Source organism: Coenobita brevimanus, chromosome 26 (genome assembly GCF_032717465.1).
Source record: "Coenobita brevimanus isolate Jiangsu-jjx chromosome 26, ASM3271746v2, whole genome shotgun sequence".
NCBI classification, from domain to species: domain Eukaryota; kingdom Metazoa; phylum Arthropoda; class Malacostraca; order Decapoda; family Coenobitidae; genus Coenobita; species Coenobita brevimanus.
In genome coordinates this window covers 40,805,035-40,824,871 of record NC_136979.1, presented here as the reverse complement: position 1 = coordinate 40,824,871, position 19,837 = coordinate 40,805,035, and the positions used below count along the sequence as shown (strand labels likewise).

The window sequence follows — 19,837 nt, the reverse complement described above, 5'->3', positions numbered from 1 at the left end:
TAATGCTCCATTGTAACTTACTAAGTGTTGCACTCTGCACTTTAACTTTTCCCATTCTTCTAATAATTTTCCAAAGCCAAAACGAAAAAGTCTATTTACATTAAATTTTGTTCCAAATGAGTCTTTTCTCTCACAACTGTAAATCCTTAACAAAACACACTGTTTTTTTCACTGCACAACACTGTAAATTCCCGTGTGGTCTAGTGGAGAAGTTCTTGCTGTTTATTCACTGTCAGAGTCCGAGAGTATCACTGGCAGGTGACCTAGGGGTGCGCTGCTGGGTCGTGGTGATGGCGTACCCACTGCAGAGGACTCTGAAGACAGCCACAAACTCATGTCGAGCGGTGACTCCACCGTGGCTGATGTGCTGGGCTGTGGCTCGGAGCATGAGGGCCTGTCTTGGGGAGGCAACGGAATGGAGCCAGGGCTGGGCACAGTGGGGGTCACGGCCTGAAAAAACTGTCAATGGTTGATTGACGCAACGACCGACGATTCTGACGATTGATGATGCGCTGCCTGAAAGCACGCACTTCCTCCACAAGTCCCAAGGGCCCCATCTCCCTGTCGCAGTCTGGGTGTTCCAGGTAGTCTAGGACGAACTCTAGATGTTCCCGGAGTGCGCTCAGCTTGGGGATGGCTGGAGTAGTGTCCTGCTGAGAGGAGTCCGCATCATCGTCGCCTTCCTCGTCGGAATCTTCAAGCTCGGTACTGACACCTGCAACTGAAGACGCGATCTCGATATCATACAATGTCTGATACCCAGGATCGCCCTCGTTGTCATCCAACCACTCACGAACATCGTCCACATCAACATCATCGCCGTGCGTACGTAGCCGTGCATGGAAGTCATCCATGTCAAACCCTAGAAAATCGTACTCCACATCCGTTCCGAGAAGCAGACGAGACCAACCATTTTCCAGAGTCTTCACAGGGACTTCCTTCCATGCACTAGCCCAGTTGTACAGAGCTGACGATGTTGTAGCGGCGAAGGTTTTCCAAAGTCCGCTTGCCTCGTATGTCCCGTCCCTCCCTGTGCTCGTCCTCGTCCTCAAGAACAACCATCACCTCGTCCAGGAACTTCCTTCAGTATAGGCGCTTTGTTGCCATGATCACTCCTTGGTCCATTGGTTGGATGAGAGCAGTCGTATTAGGTGGCAGAAACATGCACCTAATCCAGCAGTTCTCAGCAACCAAGTCCTTGTCGCACGGGTGGGCAGGTGCATTGTCGAGGAGAAGGAGGGCCTTTACCTGGTCACGTGGGATTCCCAGTGTCTTCGTCTGGTAATTGATGACCTCCTTGACGAAATGGCGGTGGAACCAGTCTTTGAAGATCACGGCTGTAAACCATGCCTTCAAAGAATGGTATCAGACGACAGGAAGGACATCCATCACCCCACGAAGACACCGAGGCTACTTTGCGCGGCCAACAACAACGGGCTTAAGCCGGTGCATGCCGTTAGCATTGGCACAACACAAAGCAGATATCCGTTCCTTGGAGAGCTTGCGGCCTGGTACACGCTTCTCCGTCTCCTTGGCTAGAGTGTTCGTTGGCAGCAAGTGATAGAATAGACCAGTTTCGTCTGCGTTGTAGACTTGACCAAAAGTGAGGCCCTCCCTGTCGATCAAGCCCTTCACCTTGTGCCGAAACTCGTCAACTCCATCCTCGTTAGCGTCCAAAGCTTCACCATGAGCTTTACAGTTGGTAAGGCCATGCCGTAACTTGAATGAAAAGAGCCAATCCTCGGATGCCTTGAAGTCTAGGGCATCGTGAAGCCTGGCGAACTTCTCAGCAGCAGCCTTCAGCTCCGTTCCACGTACCATCACACCAGCAGCACGTTGCTGTCAATACCAAATCAACGTGGAGCGGTCGATTTCTGCAAACTTGGGGGTAAACATCACCTTCCTCTCCACGTTGCGTTTGCTTCTCGACGAGAAGTCAGCCGTGTACTGCATGAGTTTGTCTCAGGAACGTTTGATATCGAACAAAGTAGATCGGGCCAGGTTAAACTCGCGGAGGATGTGGGAAGAAGACCACCCCGCATCTACTTTCTCCAGTATCTCCCGTTTCTTCTCCAGAGTCAACACCACTCTCTTTCTTTTCTCAGGTGGCGGGGCCATCATCACACACACTAAGAGGAGGCCCGAGAGCAGCAGGAGTGCCTGCAGCAGGTAAGGCACCACCACAAAAGCGATCACGTGGGCAGCCATAACGACGAGCGTGCACTTGCGGCGAGAGACAGGAGGAAAGTGGGGAGGATGCAGGGGCGCTCTATTGGATGTCGGAGGAATGATGCGCCACAACAATGCTCTCCTGCCCCGCGCGCAGCAAGTTCAAATAACGGGTGGGAAAAATTCGTTTTTTTAAAATAATTTTTTGGGGTTTTCGGACCATTTTGGGAATATTGGATCCTGGGACGATTATGTCCGGTTAGTGGGGATGTTCGGATATTGGGCGTCCGGATATTAGAGTGATTACTATATATATATATATATATATATAGGGGGAGGCAGTGGCTCAATCGGTAGAGAGTTGGCCTGCAGTCCTGACGGACCCGGGTTCAAATCCCGCTGAGGCAGGGAACAGTTTAAGGATTTGAATTTCATAAAATCAGACTTTCCTGATCTACCAGAAGGCCCGCCAACATGTCATAAAAATACCCCCGCTAATACCAATACACCAGTCCTGTATGAGACAGCCCTAGGATGTATTCAATATGGACGGTGGGTGTTAGCGCCGAAGTGGTGACATGTAGAGGTGTGCGGTACATAGGAGAACTACTGGGCCTTGAAAGCAGGCTGTGAAGCCTATGCCCAGTTTTCATTGGCTATCATCATCATGGGAATGTCCAGTATGACCATGCTGGACCAGGGATGATCGTGCTAGAGTTGAACTCTGCGGATTTCGCCCACTTCTTGGAGCTCTGTGCATGTTATGCTAACACACTCGTGTTGCAGTAATTAAATTGTATTAAATAATACTAATTATTTGCTCTCCGTGCTGGACCTGAATCGTGCTGGACTAACGCGTGTTGGACGCGAGGTACTTTATATATATATATATATATATATATATTGTGGTAGATGGGAGCGCTCACCATCCACTCACTCGATGTAGTGCTGCTCTCGGGTGTTTGCCCTTTCCTCTCCATCCTTCTTTCCTTCCATTCTATTCTGTCTTTCTTTCCTTCATTCTTTCCTTGTCCTTCTGCCTACAGGTGACTTTACACTCCCTCTTGTGTCTTTCTTTCCTTCATTCTTTCCTCTTCCTTCAGCCTGTGGGTGACTCTACACTGAGTGACAAGCCAAATGGTTTCCTGAACACCAGGAAAGCATTTACTACGCTGGGTGGTAACCATATAACCAGATTTTGGCGCCTGGTGGTTTTAGTGGGTAATTATTGCTTTCCAATTGGACCGAGCCGGTGAAGGTTTATATCCAAGGGATGGTTGGGGTTGATTGCTCATGTAATACCACTCAGGGATGAGTAAGGCTGGTCACTCTCATCTTAAATGTCAGAACCAACTGCCTAGCCCAGGGCTTCTACACTCCTCATGGGGCAATGTAGGATTGGATGATGGATGGATGGATGTGTGTATACATATATATATATATATATATATATATATATATATATATATATATATATATATATATGTATATATATATATATATATATATATATATATATATATATATATATATATATATATAATATATATATACTGTATATATATATATAGGACCGACCTATCCCTAGCGAAGCAGGGACGATACAGCCAATGTATCTCTACCCAGTGGCTTAGGCTGTCTGGTAGAGACTGTATGTAGGGTAAGAAGTGCTTGTGAGTGTGATTGTAGTGTTGTAGTGGCTTTGGATGTGTGTGTAGTCTGTGAACCAAGTGTAATCGGCCCGCTTTAAGCCAATTGGGTGCAAGCATACTAGTATGCGACACTGGTTCAACCACAGCACCCTTTGTGTCCAACAAAAGTAGCAAGTGGCTTGGTGAATGCTTTCCAAAGTTTTTACAACTCTGGCGGGAGGCTAACTCGCGCTCACCAGCGTGCGAAACGTACACTCTAACACTGTACCACAGAGGCTCCATATATAGATAACTTTTTAGTTGACACAAGTAAAATACCTGAGGTAACACCAGACGAACAAAATATTTGTCTTAAAAATATGAAAAGAGGGAAGGCTCCGGGAGAAGATGGAATAGTAACAGATTTACCGTTGGATGCCTGAGTAGAAGTACAAAATAGGCTTGCTCACTTTTTTACCCACTGTATAAAACAGAAGAAAATTCCCAAAACATGGTGTAATGCAATAATTATTTTACTCTACAAAAAAGATGACTCAAAAGATCTTAGTTACTATCGACCCATTAACTCATTATCAGTCACTTACAAACTCTTCACTAAAGTCCATACAAACAGAATAACAACAATTTTGGAGGAAAACCAACCTCATGAACAGACAGGATTCCGAAGCAGGTATTCGACAATTGATCATCTACACACACACACACACACACACATATATATATATATATATATATATATATATATATATATATATATATATATATACCCTATAGTAAAATTTATCAAAGCATTAATGAACTGACACAAAATGAACTGAATAACTTGTACAATACTTCTTTTATTTATGCTTACTGTATATGTACCAGTATGTATTGTACTGCCAACTCCTTCAGTCCAGAGGTCTGCCTTAAGCTAAATAAAGGTAATGTACAGATACCTGGCAGTAGTCGGAACAAAATGCCAGTAAATATCAATATCATACAGCAGCCAAATGTGAGAAAGAGAGAGAGAGAGAGAGAGAGAGAAAATCATAAGGTATATAAATGGTTCCTCAACTTGAAGAAATTCATATGAAACTGATACAACCCTTCTCTCAGTCCTTTAGACTGATAAAAATAAAATTAATGTGACAATAACACAGGGTATTTCCAGTCAACCATGTTCTACCACTTGGCTATTCTTTCTATGATTAAACACAGCTTCAACGCTATATTTCATCAGAGTGTAACTACATAGCACTCAGTATGTCTCACTGATTACATTTTGTTTGTGGTGGCTACAGGTGACTTGACTGTGAATAAAAATGGATACTGAATTAGCCAATATACAGTCCTTCAGTGCATCTATTGTTTACAAAGCAAGTTCTGTAAAGATATGATGGGTCAGGTCAAGTGTCAACTTGTCTGACAGGGTTTCCCTCTGACAGCTTGGGCTTTGCTTTTTTGCTGTCACACTTTTGATCCAAGAAAGGTAACTCGACAGCGGTGGGCATGGAGATATTTGCTTGTGAGATGTCTTGCTAAATTCTCAGGAAGAAATCTCTTTGCTGTATGAATGAGTAATATTTGATTAACATTTTTTACAGAATATATATGGATAATGATGTACCGGTAACTCATTTCAAAGTAAAAACCAAGCATTAATTAAATATGGAATACCATATAAAACTACCAAACTTTTACCTAGGAATCCAAACACTCACCCTGAAATGGTTTTAGAAGGCAAGGTGCGTGATGGCAGAGAGGAAATACTTAGCTGGCATGCCATATAGTGCCTTATGAGTGGTGCACTGTCCCCTACCAGACATCTTGCTATATTCACATTCTTAGGAGAAATAACTGATCTTGATGCAATTGCTGCCACTCTTCTAAGTACTGGTACTGAGAACATACATGATGTTATCATCATCTGAAAAAGAATGCAACAGTTAGTAACATAGCCTAACATGAACATAAACAAATGGTCCACTTTATGTCTGGGATATACAGTACTTCAAACTATTACAACTTTTTCCATACATTTGGAGCACTAACTAGGAGAACGATCAAATCTGTTTTATGATTATCAATAAAACTATAAGTGGCAATATTTCTGCAAATGGCTTAGGAATTAACAGTAAAACATAACTGTACAAAAAGTGATAAATAAAAATGCCTTGTCGTACAATGTCTGACACATATTGTACGGGTATATCAGCCCCTGTAAGAAAACGTAACAGCTAGTATATTATAACCTAAACACAAATAGTACCAGGAATAAACTAAAAAAATACAAGTTGCTATAATATACATAACCTAAACATTGCTGAATTAGGTTAACATTCATTTGCAACAAAAGTGTAAAGTAAATGTCTGAAAACATGTGTTAAAGTGGTATTAAAAAAAACACTTCATGGACTTTGTCCAATTTTTACCACTTCATTCTGGTTACTAATGATTACCAGTTGATAAGAAGTAGCTTCCCATCACTTCCAGACTGAGAGATCCTTGATGAGGGTATTCCTGATCCTCTGATCCTAAGAGGACGTATTAACTGAGACTACCAGTGACTGGAACATGAGCCAGTGAACACTCTTGCAACTAATAGCACAGTTTGACAGCCTGTGAGACTGTGGGTTATAACTACTACCAGTAGGAATTTCATTACTTTAGATGAAATAATGTTTACGTCACTCTACATAGCCTTGATGAGACCACACTTGGAATATGGGAGGCAGGTATGGCGTCCTTATAAAGTTGGGGATGAAGAGATAGATGAAAATGTCCAGCACTGAGCTACAAAACTTGTGTTCACCTTAAATGACTTACAGTAGCATACTGAGAGAATGAAAAGCTTGACCTTCCATTTCTGGGAAATAAGCAACTTGGAGACACAACTGAGACCCAAAAGATTCTATGTGGAATATATGATCAGGAAGTCTGTGGGAATCATTTGTGAGACGTGAGGATTCTGTAATGCAAGGACATTCTAAAAGGATTTCGAAAAGAGATTAGGACTCAGTATGAGAAAACATGTTTTGTAACAAGGTCCAAACCAAGTGGAACTGTCTGCCAGCTTCAGTCATAAACTCTACTTCTGTTCTTGAATCTGAAACGAGGGTAAAACTTCACCACACGGGCACAGCAATTTCACCTGCCTTCTTACATTCTCACAATCTTAAGGAAGGTAACTTTTGTTAGTGCCCCTCCCTGGAAAACAACTAACTAAAAAGACGAACAAGAAACCTCGGACAAGGGCTGACCAAAAGATGACGACCACGGACCGGACGAAGGACATGGTAATTCAGTAGCTATGGCATGTTTGCTTTGGCCTAGTGGCGCTACGTACATTAGGTCATTAATCTCCCAGTCAGTCTTTGTGAAGATGAGGTCCAACATGGGTGGGTTATCTGTCATGTGCAAGTGGGTCCAGTCATGTACATGCTGGGTCCAAAACTTGTCCTTCAAAGCCTCCAGGAAACTGTGAGCCTGACCATAATTTTGGGAGCCGTTCAAACTCCATTCTCTTCCCAAAGTGAGTTACTAAAATTAAACTCTCCAATGACTAGAATCTGCTTGTTTCTTGTACAGTACCCTTGCGTCCTGTACAGTATTTTTGTCAGACAGTACTGCCATACTGTACTAAATCCGTACTGGACAATCAACAGACCTTATGGGAAAAATGAATAATGTCAGACAAGCCTTAAAGAAGTCTCCCCAAAATTCAACTTAACTACATTTAGACACAACTAAGATTTTACCAATCTTTAAGGTGAGTGGTGATGGGCTTGGCGGGGAAAGGGGGAGGGGTTTCTGAGGCTGTAGGAGGTCCTACTGACCCCCTGGAGGAGGGCCTTCAGGATCCTGAGGAGGCCTCTCTGCCTCAACCTCCCTCATAGTCACACACTGACACAGCATCATTGTCGTCATCAGGGGGAAGTGCTGCTGCTCCTGCCTGCTGTTGAGGTTTCCCCAAGGCTCTCCTCTCATCATGGCACGTCACGAGTCATGAGGAAGGCGTATTGGACTGGCATGGCAGTACTAAAGAAATGTTCCTCGGTGTTGGCAATCTTCCCTCGCGCGCGCATGTAGTAGTACTGGACGCAGCACGTCAGTACTGCAAAAGAACTCCTCAGATTTGGCCCACTTTGCGCGGTCAATCCATACCAGCCCAACAAATCCGTACTACAGTAAAAAATTATTATATATTTTTTTACCGACCGTACTGGATGTGAACAGTACTGGACAAACACGTACTGGATGCGAGGGTACTGTACTTTCTTCATTTAATCTATCTTAAGACTATCCCTTGCATATTCAGATTTTCCTTGTTTACTGATAGATCTTCTTGCTCAAAAATGCACTTCTGTACACCTTTACAAAGTCACTGATTCAGTTCAAAGGCTGGTGAGAAATTTTGGTAATTCTTTACCAAACGGGCACAGTGATTCCACCTATATTATAACAAACTCACGATCTCATAATTTTGGTATATATGCAACACAGACAGTTAACTGTTGAATTGTGATTGCAAGAAAAGACTGCAAAAAGACACTATATACAGTACCTATTTTTGGGTGGTTAAGGAAGCAGCCAGGTTGCCCGCGACAATGTTTGCCGATGGTCTCTACGACTGGCCACATTGTTTACTGCCTATCGCTCTGACTGGACACCTCAATGTATCCCGTGTCAAAGCAATGGGAACCTTAATGATTTAATCCAACCTAACCTAACCAAACCAAGCCTAATCCAACCTAACCTCACTTGCATTTGACACCCAGCTTTCAAATGTAAAAATGCGCATTAGGAAAGTTAAATATGGCCAGCTACTGGCAGATGTTGGTGGAATATTTAAGCATTCTAAATCCTCATTTACAGCTTCAGAGGTAAGTTTATAAAAGTGCCCAGTAGCTGTGGTAATCCAGGGAAAATAACAAGTAACCTGTGAAAGACTCATTTCAATAAAAAGTATGGAAGGACTGTACCCATTTCTTAAGGAATTAATGACATTCTTTTAATTTTAAAGAGGCTGTCCTATGTCTCCTTAAGGATTACCTTGAATTCACCTCGCACAGTACATACATGATCATAGCTAACATTAATGAAATCAGATTCTGACATTCAAAATAACTGAAAGGGCAAGTTTTAAGCACATGCACCAGGCTGCTAGAGGGACAGCGGTCAGAGATAAGAGATGATGAGAGGAGGTAAGTCATGCTACCTTCTTTGAACAGTCTTTCATATTCAGGAAATTGTTTTGCCACAGATATGGCCCACTTATATTTTTTGTGACAGGAAAGGCTCACAATCCGAGGGGAAATTCAGATTTACTCTGCCATCCTGATGTACCTCCAGTGCACCGCATTCCATTCTGAGCTCATTAGCGGGCACTTCGTCATCCTCCCCTGTACGCTGTCGTCTGCTGATGCTCGGTCCTGTGTCATTCGTGACACATGGTGCCGTTTGTGCCGTACCACTAGTACTATCCAAGGACGTTTCCTTTGGTTGGGATTCTTCCTGTCCTTTGTCATCACTCTCCAAAGTCGAGGGACTATCACAGGTACCAGTTTGTCCCACGCTGCTACAGGTATGGTCTGAGGGGCAAAGTCCTCTGCATTTGTGAGTGTGGAGATAGCCGCGTGGGGACATTGCAGGACGCATACACACACACAACCGCTGCGACTTCTGGGTAGACACGGGCAAAATTTGAATATTAAATGTTCTTTATTATTAATCTGTGACAGAAGTGTCATGGAGTGTGAAGGTGTATGGACACAAGAAGACTACTGGGAAATAGTAATGGGTTGTGAAGCCATGCCCAGAGTTGGGAAAAAAAAAAAAAAAAAATGATTGCAAATGTTGCAATATAACTACAATGCACATTTAAAACACATGGGACCGGATGCACTAACGCAGTTGTGGTCCCGTAAGTCACTACGAGCAGGGGAAAAGGGAGCAGCATTGAAAGTTGGCATGCATAAAAACTTTTGGGGACCTTACAGGAGCCAAAGTTACCACCACCGTTATGGGTGGGCCCGACCACCCTTATGTCTCCCGTATCTTTGAGCCATCCAAAAATAAACCGAATTAACCATTCTTTGCCAACGGCCATACCACGTTGAGTACACCGCTTCCCGTCCGATCAGCGAAGTTAAGCAACGTTGGGTCTGGTTAGTACTTGGATGGGTGACCGCCTGGGAACACCAGATGCTGTTGGCATAACTCCCTACGTGTCAAGTGGGGTTGGTGGAGGATTAGTGCCCCTCCCCGTAAAACAGTTAACTCTGGGCCCTTGGCCACCCTGTTTGGGATACATGGCGTCTGGCAATGAATGAATGAATGAACCATTCTTTCTTATGTAAATGAATTATTTCACTATACTTGGTAGTTTACAGAGGTGTTATATGACAATATACAGGGCGGTGTATTGTACAATAGAGTAAATATGTGGTTTCAGTATTAGTGTATGCTTGTCTTCTACAGTTTCATGCGTACTTTAGTGCTGTATGGTATTTTAGGGTAAATTAGTGTTGTGTAGTACTATAGGGTACATTAGTGTTTTACAGTACAGTAATAAAGTACCGTATGCTTTAGTGTTGTGCAAAATTATAATGTGCTTTAATGTTGTAGCCTACAGTAGTATACAGTAATGTTAGTGTGCAATACTGTATAGTGTACTGCTGTACAGCAGTATAATGTGTCATGTTGTACAGTAGTATACACTGTCACGATGAAATACCGGTACACTGGGAGAATAGCCTAATAGGTCAAGGCTCTAGAACAAAAGCCCTTTTTATGATACTGTTTCAAGATAGGTTAATCTGAGATCAAGGTTAGGCTAGGTTAGTTTAAGTCTAGGATAGATTAGGTAAATTTTTGTTAGGACAGATATGTTTATCTTTACACTGGGTTATGATTAGCTTAGCTAAGTTTAACTCTGTTTAGGCCAATTTAAGGTTAGGTTAGTGTTGGGTTAGATTTTATTGTTTAAGAATTAGGTTAGGTTTAAGTTTAGGTTAGATCAGGTAAATTTTTGTTAGGTTAGGTCTGTTTATTTTTGGATTGGGTTATAGTATGGTTAGCTCCGCGAAACTCTGGTTAGGCTAATTTGGTCTGGGTTAGTGCTGAGTGAGATTAGTTAAAGAATTATTAGGTAGGTGAAGCTTTGGTTACTCTTAGGTTAGACTGGATTATCGTTACTAAATGAGTTATTTAGATAATGTTGGATTATTTTAGCTACATGAGTTATTTAGATTATGTTAGTTAGCAAATGAGAAAACAAGTGTTGGATGCAAGAGTGTGGAGAGGGTGGGGGAATGGAGTCTCAGACAATCACTTAGTGATGGCCAAGGTAGAGCTGCAAAGAAAATGGTTGAAGAGACAAAGGGGAAGACAGGAGGAAACAGCTCCAGTGAGAAGAGTGGAGGAGCTGCAAGATAGTGAGAAAATGGCAGAGTATAGGAGCATAGTGGAAGAAAGATTGGGAAGGTATGAATTAGAGCAGATGGAAGGGGTGGAAGACATATGTAAGATATTCAAGGAAGAGATAGGCGCAGCATGTGAGGTGGTTTGTGGAGTGAGGAGGAGATGCAAGGGTGTGCAAGGGACAGCATGGTGGAATGATGAGGTGAAACGAGCTGTGGAACAAAACAAGGCATATAGTGAATGGCTAGCGAGTTGAGGTAGGGGAGAAGATGAGAGAGAGAAGAGAGAGGTATATGTGAGCAGAAGGGAGGTAAAGAGACTGGTGAAGGAGAGTAAGAAGAAAGTGGATGAAGAATTTGGGAGGAATCTGAATGTGAAATGGAGGGACAGTAAGAAAAAGTTTTGGAAGGAGGTAAAGAAAGTAAGGCAGTGTGAAAGGGGAAATAGTAGGGGAGTGAAAGATAGGAATAATAGATTGTTGGTGGGGAAGACAGAGATTTTGAGGAGTTGGAAGAAGCACTTTGAGGATTTGTTGAATGTAGAGAGTGAGAGCAGTGTGAGTATATGTGGTTGGGAAATGGCTGGGAGAAGAAGAGATGAGTGGAGGGAGGAAGAGATCAGTAGGGCAGAAGTAGTGGAAGCAATGAAGAAGATCAAGATGGGAAAGGCCCCAGGAATTGATGGAGTGCGTGGTGAAATGCTGAGGTATGGGGGTGAAACTGTTGTGGAGTGGATATGGAAGTTGTGTAGATTGGCTTAGGAAGAGGGAAGGGTTCCAAAGGACTGGAAATCAGGTACTGGTACAGTATAATTGCTCCTTTATACAAAGGGGAGAGAGAAGTATGTGGTAACCATAGAGGTACTTGCCTTCTTAATACAACTGGAAAAATATATGGTAGAATACTCACTGACAAGGTTAGGCATATGGCAGAGGAGCTAGTTGGAGAAGAACAAGGGGGATTTAGGAAGGGAAAAGGGTGTGTAGATCATATATTCGTTCTAAGATGGTTAGTGGAGAAGTACCAGTATCTAGAGAAGGGAAAGAAAGTGTATGCTGCCTTCATGGACTTGGAGAAAGCTTATGACGGAATAGATAGGCAAGGTATGTGGAAGGTATTAAGAATACATGGAGTGGAGGGGAAATTGTTGAATGCTGTGAAGAGTATGTACGAAGGACCTAGGGCTATGGTGCGAGTGGATGGTGAGCTGAATGTGTTCTTTGATCTCAATGTAGGACTGAATAGGGTTATGTGATGTCTCCATGGCTGTTTAATATATACATGGATGGGGTTGTAAAGGTGGTGCAAGATAGGGCAGTGGATGTGGAGGTGGCTCTAACGAATGTGGGTGAGATTTGGAAGATTCCGTTGTTGCTGTTTGCTGATGATACAGTTTTGTTGAGTGAAGATGAATGGGAGTCACAAGGTTTGGTGAATGAAGTTGGGACAGTGTGTAAGAAGAGGAATCTGAAAGTTAATGTAAACAAGAGTAAAGTTATGGTGTTTGAGAGGAATGAAGTCACAGAATGTACAGTGAGGTTGGATGGTGAGGATATGGAGAATGTGAGTGCATTCAAGTACTGTACTTGGGTAGTGTGATGAGTAAGGATGGAACGTTGGGGGATGAAGTGCGTGAAAGGGTACAGCAGGGAAGGAAGGTTGTTGGTTCACTGAAAGCAGTGATGAGAAATAGGGAGGTGAGTATGGAAGTTAAGAAGTCACTGCATGATAGTATTGTGATCCCTACCCTGAAGTATGGAAACGAGGCATGGACCTTGCAAGAGGGGAACAAGTTAAGAGTGAGAGGAGTGGAAATGAGTTACCTGAGAGGAGCATGTAGAGTGACATGGAGGACAGGTTGATGAATGAAGAAGTGAAGGAACGTTGTGGGGTGGATGTGGATATGGTTGAGAAGATAAAGAGAAATACACTGAGGTGGTTTGGACATGTGGAGAGAATGGAGAATGAAAGACTGACTACGAAGGTGTGCGTACAGTAGGTGAGGTGGAGGGGGGGGTAGACCAGGATGAGGTGGAGTGATGGAGTTGAGAGGTATATGAGGGAGGGGGGAGTGAGTTGGGGGGAGGGTAATCAAATGGTGGGTGGCAGAGCGACTTGGAGGCGTTTTGTCTGTGGCCACCCTATGCGGGATTAGGGTATCGGGCTATAGATAGATAGATAGATAGTTTATTTATAGGATGGGGTAAGGTAAAGTTAGCTTAATTTGTTAAGTTAGACTACTTCTAGGGTAATGTTGAGTTAGTTTATGTTAGATTAAGTTAGGGGAAGGGGCCAGGGGGAATCTGGACATTCCCAGGGAGGAATTAGTAGAAAAAGCCAAAACGGTCATACAAGCCTTTTATGTGTTGGTTTTAGATTTTCTGGTGTTTGGATCTGAGGAGTCATCCAGTACTTTCTGGCAAAAGTAGGGAACGACCAAGAACAGTCCCGTATGTGAGTCTCTGGCCAAGGTTAAGGTGTAATAAGATAAATTTAGCTTGTCAGGTCAGGTTAAGATTAGCTTGTTCTGGTAGCTTAGGTTAGCTTGCTCAGTTTGGTTATGTTTGTTGAGCTAAGAAACCGTATATATGTTAGGCTAGATATTTTAGTTAGGTACCTTAGGCTTGGTTATTTTAAGTTGTTAGGTCAGGACAGGCTACTGTTAAACAAATATAGGAAATAATACAAATTTATTTTCCTTGCTGGAGCTTTTATCCCAGGGGCATGTCCACTAGGGGCCTTTTTTCTACATATACTGTCAGGTACAGTAGTGTACAGTGGTATTGTCAGTTTAGTTGTGTACAACACACTTGAATGTCACAGCAGTGTTGCACAGCAGCAAGGTTAAATATACGAGAATTTCTGTTTACAGTACAGTATGCTGAAATAATGCAATTGTTGTATACGGTAACTGTATAATAATGGTAATGTTCAGTACTTCTGCACAACAGGCAGCAGCAGTTATGCTAGTAATAATGTGAGGAATCCTTTCTGCTCATTCTGCACTTCCCAAACTGATAAACATTTGATATATTTCATTCAAATGTGAGAGTGCCTGTTCCCCTGTTTTGTTTTTGAGTCCTCATCACCTGAGAGAGGCAGTGTCTTCAAACACGATGACTGGCTGAAGCTTCTAGGCAGAGAAGTATCCTGCGCTGTGACTGGCCTAAGACATCATCAGCTGAGTGGGGAAAAATTCCCCAAAACACGAGTTCTTCCTCGTCCTTAGCCTTAGTCACCATACGATGATGGGAGAAATGTTACCATAGTGCATAGCAAATCACTGACCACTGTACGGGGACTGTAGCGGCGGCAGCCTTACGGTAACCTTACGTGGATGCATTAGTGCATCCACCCCCTGAACTCCTGTTGTGGCTTCTGCCCACTTTAAACATTATCTGGACTGCAACTAAACCTAATACCGGTATCCAAATCCCCAAATTCCTATCAGACCAAAACTTCTAACCTAACCTCTCCTTATCACCCTGTGAAAGGGCCATCTGAATGGGAAATATGGAAGACCTGCACCCATATGGTAACGTACTAATAAACGGAGATTGGACAGAACATGGAAAACGAAGAGGCACAAATTTGTGTATAGCTATACAGCACAAATTCATCAAGCACATTACAGACAGCAAGAATGATCCACAGCTGACGTTACAAGGTCATCAGCCTCTTCTAACAAGTCATCTGTAAATTTCTATGAGCATTAAATGTGGATCATCATCACGGGAATCGGAAAGAAAGTATCAGGAAAAAAAGTAACAGTAAAAAAGTAACAACTTTTCCTAGGTTAGGTCAGGTTAGATTAGGTCAGGTTAAAAAGTATCAGGAAAAAAAGTAACAGTAAAAAAGTAACAACTTTTCCTAGGTTAGGTCAGGTTAGATTAGGTCAGGTTAAAAAGTATCAGGAAAAAAAGTAACAGTAAAAAAGTAACAACTTTTCCTAGGTTAGGTCAGGTTAGATTAGGTCAGGTTAGGTTAAGTTAGATTAGGTCAGGTTAGGTTAGGTTAGATTAGGTTAGGTTAGATTAGCTCTTTCCCTTACGTTTTTTACTGTTACTTTTTTTCCTGATACTTTCTTTCCGGGAATCGATCATCACAGCATAAAAGCTAACTTATACATCTATTAGTGGCCTACCGTAGGCAACCTACTGTACTTTGGTTATTACCAAGAGAACAGCCATAGTCTGACTGTAGATACAACTGTCATTCATTTTATATACTGATAAAAAAAAAAAAAAAAAAAAAGGACTGGCTGGAAAACGGCCATTTACCGAACTTTACATTAGGGAAAAAAAAAAAAAGTGGTTACGATGAAAGCTGTAAGCAGAGTACAAGTTACCTTTTACTGATCCTGCAACCACCAGTCACAGGTAGCAATTCCCTTAATACACTTCGGTATATCATACATACACCAAAAATCTGCGATCAAACCTCCCTTTAAGCTCTTCACAGGCAAGGCAAGTCCTACTAAATACAGCCCGGAGTTTCGGCACACTTAGCGTTTCTCGGCAAAATGAAGGCGAATATAACCTAAATTATTTATTATTAAAAGGTGTCTCTACCAGACAGCCTAAGCCACTGGGTAGAGATACACTGACTGGATCGTCTTTGCTTCGGTGGGGACTAGGGATAGGCCGGTTCTGCAGTGGACCTCAACGGCTGATGATGATTATGATTATTAAAAGGTAAAAGTAATGTAAATTCATCAGGCTGTGATCCTCCACAACAGCGATATCTGTAATATTCTAACAAAATAAGGTGTTAACTAACGATATCTTAATGCATTTCAAAATAATCTTAGTTTCATCGGTTATCTACCGCAACATAGTGAATCCTCCCCTACAGTTACTATAAAAGCCTTTGCGGTGGATGTTGATTGAAGTAAAATTACTTAGAACTGCATAAAGTAAGCAGTGAACATATTAATATTAGTGTCCGTTTGGTGGGCATAATTCCGAAAAATTAAACACACACCCTCTTCCCCTCTTATAATATTGTTCACTTCCATTAAATTTGCTTTACTGATTTCTTTTACAGGTTGTTAGTGTTTGCTGGTGACCAGTTTGATGTAGGTTTGGGGGTAAAGGAGGCAACTTTTCCAGGATGACAGACTCCTAAGTAATTTTCCACGTAAGATTAGTTATTCCTAACTCATGAAATTCTCAAATTTCAGCCTGTGCCCAGCCTCATAAGACTGTGATTTAGAAGATTCCACTGCAGGCCTATATGATTTAACACACAAGCTGGAAAACAATTTCATAATACACTTTAAACAAGAGCATTTTAAGATGCAAATACCCAAACCCACAAAACTGGAGGGCCAACTATAAAGTACCATACTTTGACTACATTCAGTTATGAAACTACATTATTACACAATACAATGTGTACACAGTATCATGCAATTCAGAATAATTAATTACATAATGTACCAAACTAACTTTCAACATCGCAACTGGGAATAGTGAAAGTACTGTACAAATACACAAAAATTTTACTTTAAAAAATTGAATACAGAACCAGCTTTTATTAAATCTTCTCTTTCACACATGCAGAGTAAAAACAGTTTTGTTTCATTTTTGAAGACTCCACCGTGCTTGCATGCATTGCCCTTGGTCACCAAATGGCAGATCTCCATGCTGCTCAATCTCTGACAGCTTCCCTATTCACTCCCTTATCCCTGAGGTCACACTCAATGACCTCGTCCTAGGTCTTTTTTGGTCTACCTCTCACAACCCTACCCCCAACATTATCACTTCTCACTTTCTGCACCCAATTATCAACCCCCATCCTCTCCACATGCCCAAACCATCTCAATCTACCTCTCCTCATCACAGCACCAATACACTCCAGTCCCATCCTACCCCTCAACTCTACTATCACAAACCTAGCCCCCCCAGGCTTCACACTTTGGGACACACTGGACATCCACCTAATCATGGTCATTTCCGTACATTGAAGCCTGCGAATATCCTCTTCCTTTACTGCCCAGGTCTCACTACCATACAGCATTACACTCCAAACAAGTGTTGCATAAAAAGATCCCTTAGCACGGAGGGAGAGCCCTCTCAATGTCAGGAGAGGCAATAACTTCTTGAACTTCTTCCAGTCACTCCGCACTCTAGCCACAAAGCCACCCCACCCCTACTTCCAGCACATAACATGTCTCCCAAATAACAAAGCTCTTTCACACACTAAAGAAACTCACAAGCAAGTTCAATCCTTTCATACCTGACAATCCCCACCTGCTCTCACCGACACACCGCACACATGCAAGTTCAATCCTTTCACACCTGACAATCCCCGCCTACTCTCGCTGACACACCGCATACATGAAATCAGCATTATCTCGCAGTCTACCTCTAATACCACTACATTTCTTATGCACTCACTTATCACAAACACTGCACAAGATGGAATTACTTCCCACACTCTTGTGGCAAATTGCACATGGCCACTCTCAGGGCTCTCACTAACTGCCAATGGTTGCGAGCCATTTAGCTCCTAAGGTTTCACATTTACAAGCCAAATAAATTTTTAGTAGCCAAACTTACTACCAGCCGAAATATTTTATGAGCAATAAATATATTGATCTATTTACACATTGTGATGATTAGAATCACATAACGAGGTTTTAAACATTCACAATGGCGACAAGGAAAGACTTTATAATCGATCAACTGAGATTTACTTATTTTGTAGTTTACTGGGTTTTGAAGTGGATGTATTTTCTCCTCGTCAAAAGGCGACTTGCATGAAAAATCTGTTCGCCGAAGGAAAAAAAATTTGCGAGCTGTGGCTCGCCAAACAAGAGCCCTGACTCTCCCTCTTCTCTGACAGTAGTGCCTCCAGCCCTAGATACCATCACTTTAGTATTATCTGCATTTACTTGTAAGCCTTGTGCCCATGCCATCTCTCCACTTCCTTAATCTTTCCTCTGCCTCCCTCTCATTCTCTGCAATCAACACCAAAACATCAGCATACAACATCTTCCACGAGAGTCCATTTCTAAAGTCACGCGAGAGGGCGTCAAGTACAATGATAAACAAGGGAATCAACTGACCCCTGGTGCACACCAACATTCACAGAGAACTCGTCACTCAAATATCCATTCGCCCATACCTGGGTGCAGGGCACCCACATACATGGCCACAACCACCCTAACCAGCCACTCCTCAATCCTAAGCTTTCTCAATGACCACTTCACCACCTCTCTAGGGACTCTGCCAAAGACCTTCTATAATCAACAAAAACAAAGTACAGTTCCCTTTTCTTTCCTATTTATTTTTCCTGAAGCTGTTGAATAATGAATATGACATTAGAGGTCCCTTTGCTTGCCATAAACCCAAACTGCATCTCATTAATATCCACTCTCTCTCTAATCATACCTTCTAATACTCTCTCCATTACCTTCATTATCTGGTCTTAAAGTTTTATGCCGCTAAAATTCCTCTTTCCAGGGCATCACCCTTCCCTTTGTATAGATTTACAATTACACTCTTCAGCCAATCATCTGGGACAACACACTCATATATAATAGTATTTATCAGGTCAGTGACTAACCCTTACTGCCATATTTCCTGAGGCTTTTAGCATTTCAGCAGTCAACCCAGTCTCATACAGTAATACTCCATGTAAGGTGTTGATGCCCAAGGGCTACCACAGTTCTGAATATTTAACCCTTTCAGTCTGATGACAGTATTTTCTCATTTATTCTTGCTACATCCTGAGGGTTTTATTCAACTTAAGAGTCCCTGGTAGTAAAGGCATTAACACCAGCTGTATGTATATATATATATATATATATATATATATATATCCATTATCATCATCCATCATCCAATCCTACATTGCCCCATGAGAAGCGTAGGAGCCTGGGGTTAGGCAGTTGGTCCCGACATTTAAGATGAGAGTGACCAGCCTCACTCATCCCTGAGTGGCAGTACATGAGCAATCAACCCCAACCACCCCTTGGATATAAACCTTCACCGGCTCAATCCGATTGGAGCGCAATAATTACCCACTAAACCACCATATATATCTATCTATCTATCTATATCTATCTATCTACCTATCTATCTATCTATCTCTATATATATATATGTATATAAAAGTTCGAAGTCCCCTACACAGAATGAAATAATCTGAAATCAAGAAAAACTTAATTTTACACTATGTTCTTGGGTTGAAGGGGTTCAGAGGTGGTGACCAGCTAACATCCATGATACCATCACATCATCAAAATTATAACATCTAGCCACCTACTTGTGTTTGGAATTTAACGTGTCCTTGGCACGTTATCGTCACCTCACCTGAAACAATATACTGTACCATCACCAGATGTCTAAACATGCTGACTGGTAACAAACAGCATTTACAAAGTCATTTAATCCCTTGAATCAACTGACATCCTACAAAGTAAATTCTTGCTGCTATCATATGATTCTATGCACATCAGGAAAGGCCTGTGGTACTGAAGGGGTTTACTGAGGCTGAAGCTAACCCCTCCAGTTTAAAACCTAATCCCAAGCTGAAAAAAACTGTCACATGAGAAGAACAACTGAAAAAAGACTTCCTAAGACTCAAGGGGCTAAAGAATGCTCA

The 19,837-nt window shown here is 42.2% G+C and overlaps 1 protein-coding gene and 1 non-coding gene across 2 annotated transcripts in view; one reads left to right on the top strand and one right to left on the bottom strand.

Annotated features, from left to right (window-relative positions):
• mRpL35 (mitochondrial ribosomal protein L35) overlaps positions 1-15,732 on the bottom strand; it is a 32,725-nt gene extending 16,993 nt beyond the window's left edge. Inside the window, exons 1-2 of the mRNA XM_080268071.1 lie at positions 15,573-15,732; positions 5,525-5,730 (exon numbers count right to left, since the gene is read on the bottom strand). Coding sequence (XP_080124197.1) covers positions 5,525-5,730 — 206 coding nt within the window. The 5' untranslated portion in view covers positions 15,573-15,732. The remainder of the gene's footprint in view (positions 1-5,524; positions 5,731-15,572) is intronic.
• Positions 9,901-10,019, top strand: LOC145394296 (5S ribosomal RNA). Its single transcript, XR_013896369.1, has one exon. It is a non-coding gene; the product is annotated as a 5S ribosomal RNA (ribosomal RNA).
• Positions 15,733-19,837: the final 4,105 nt, after the last annotated feature.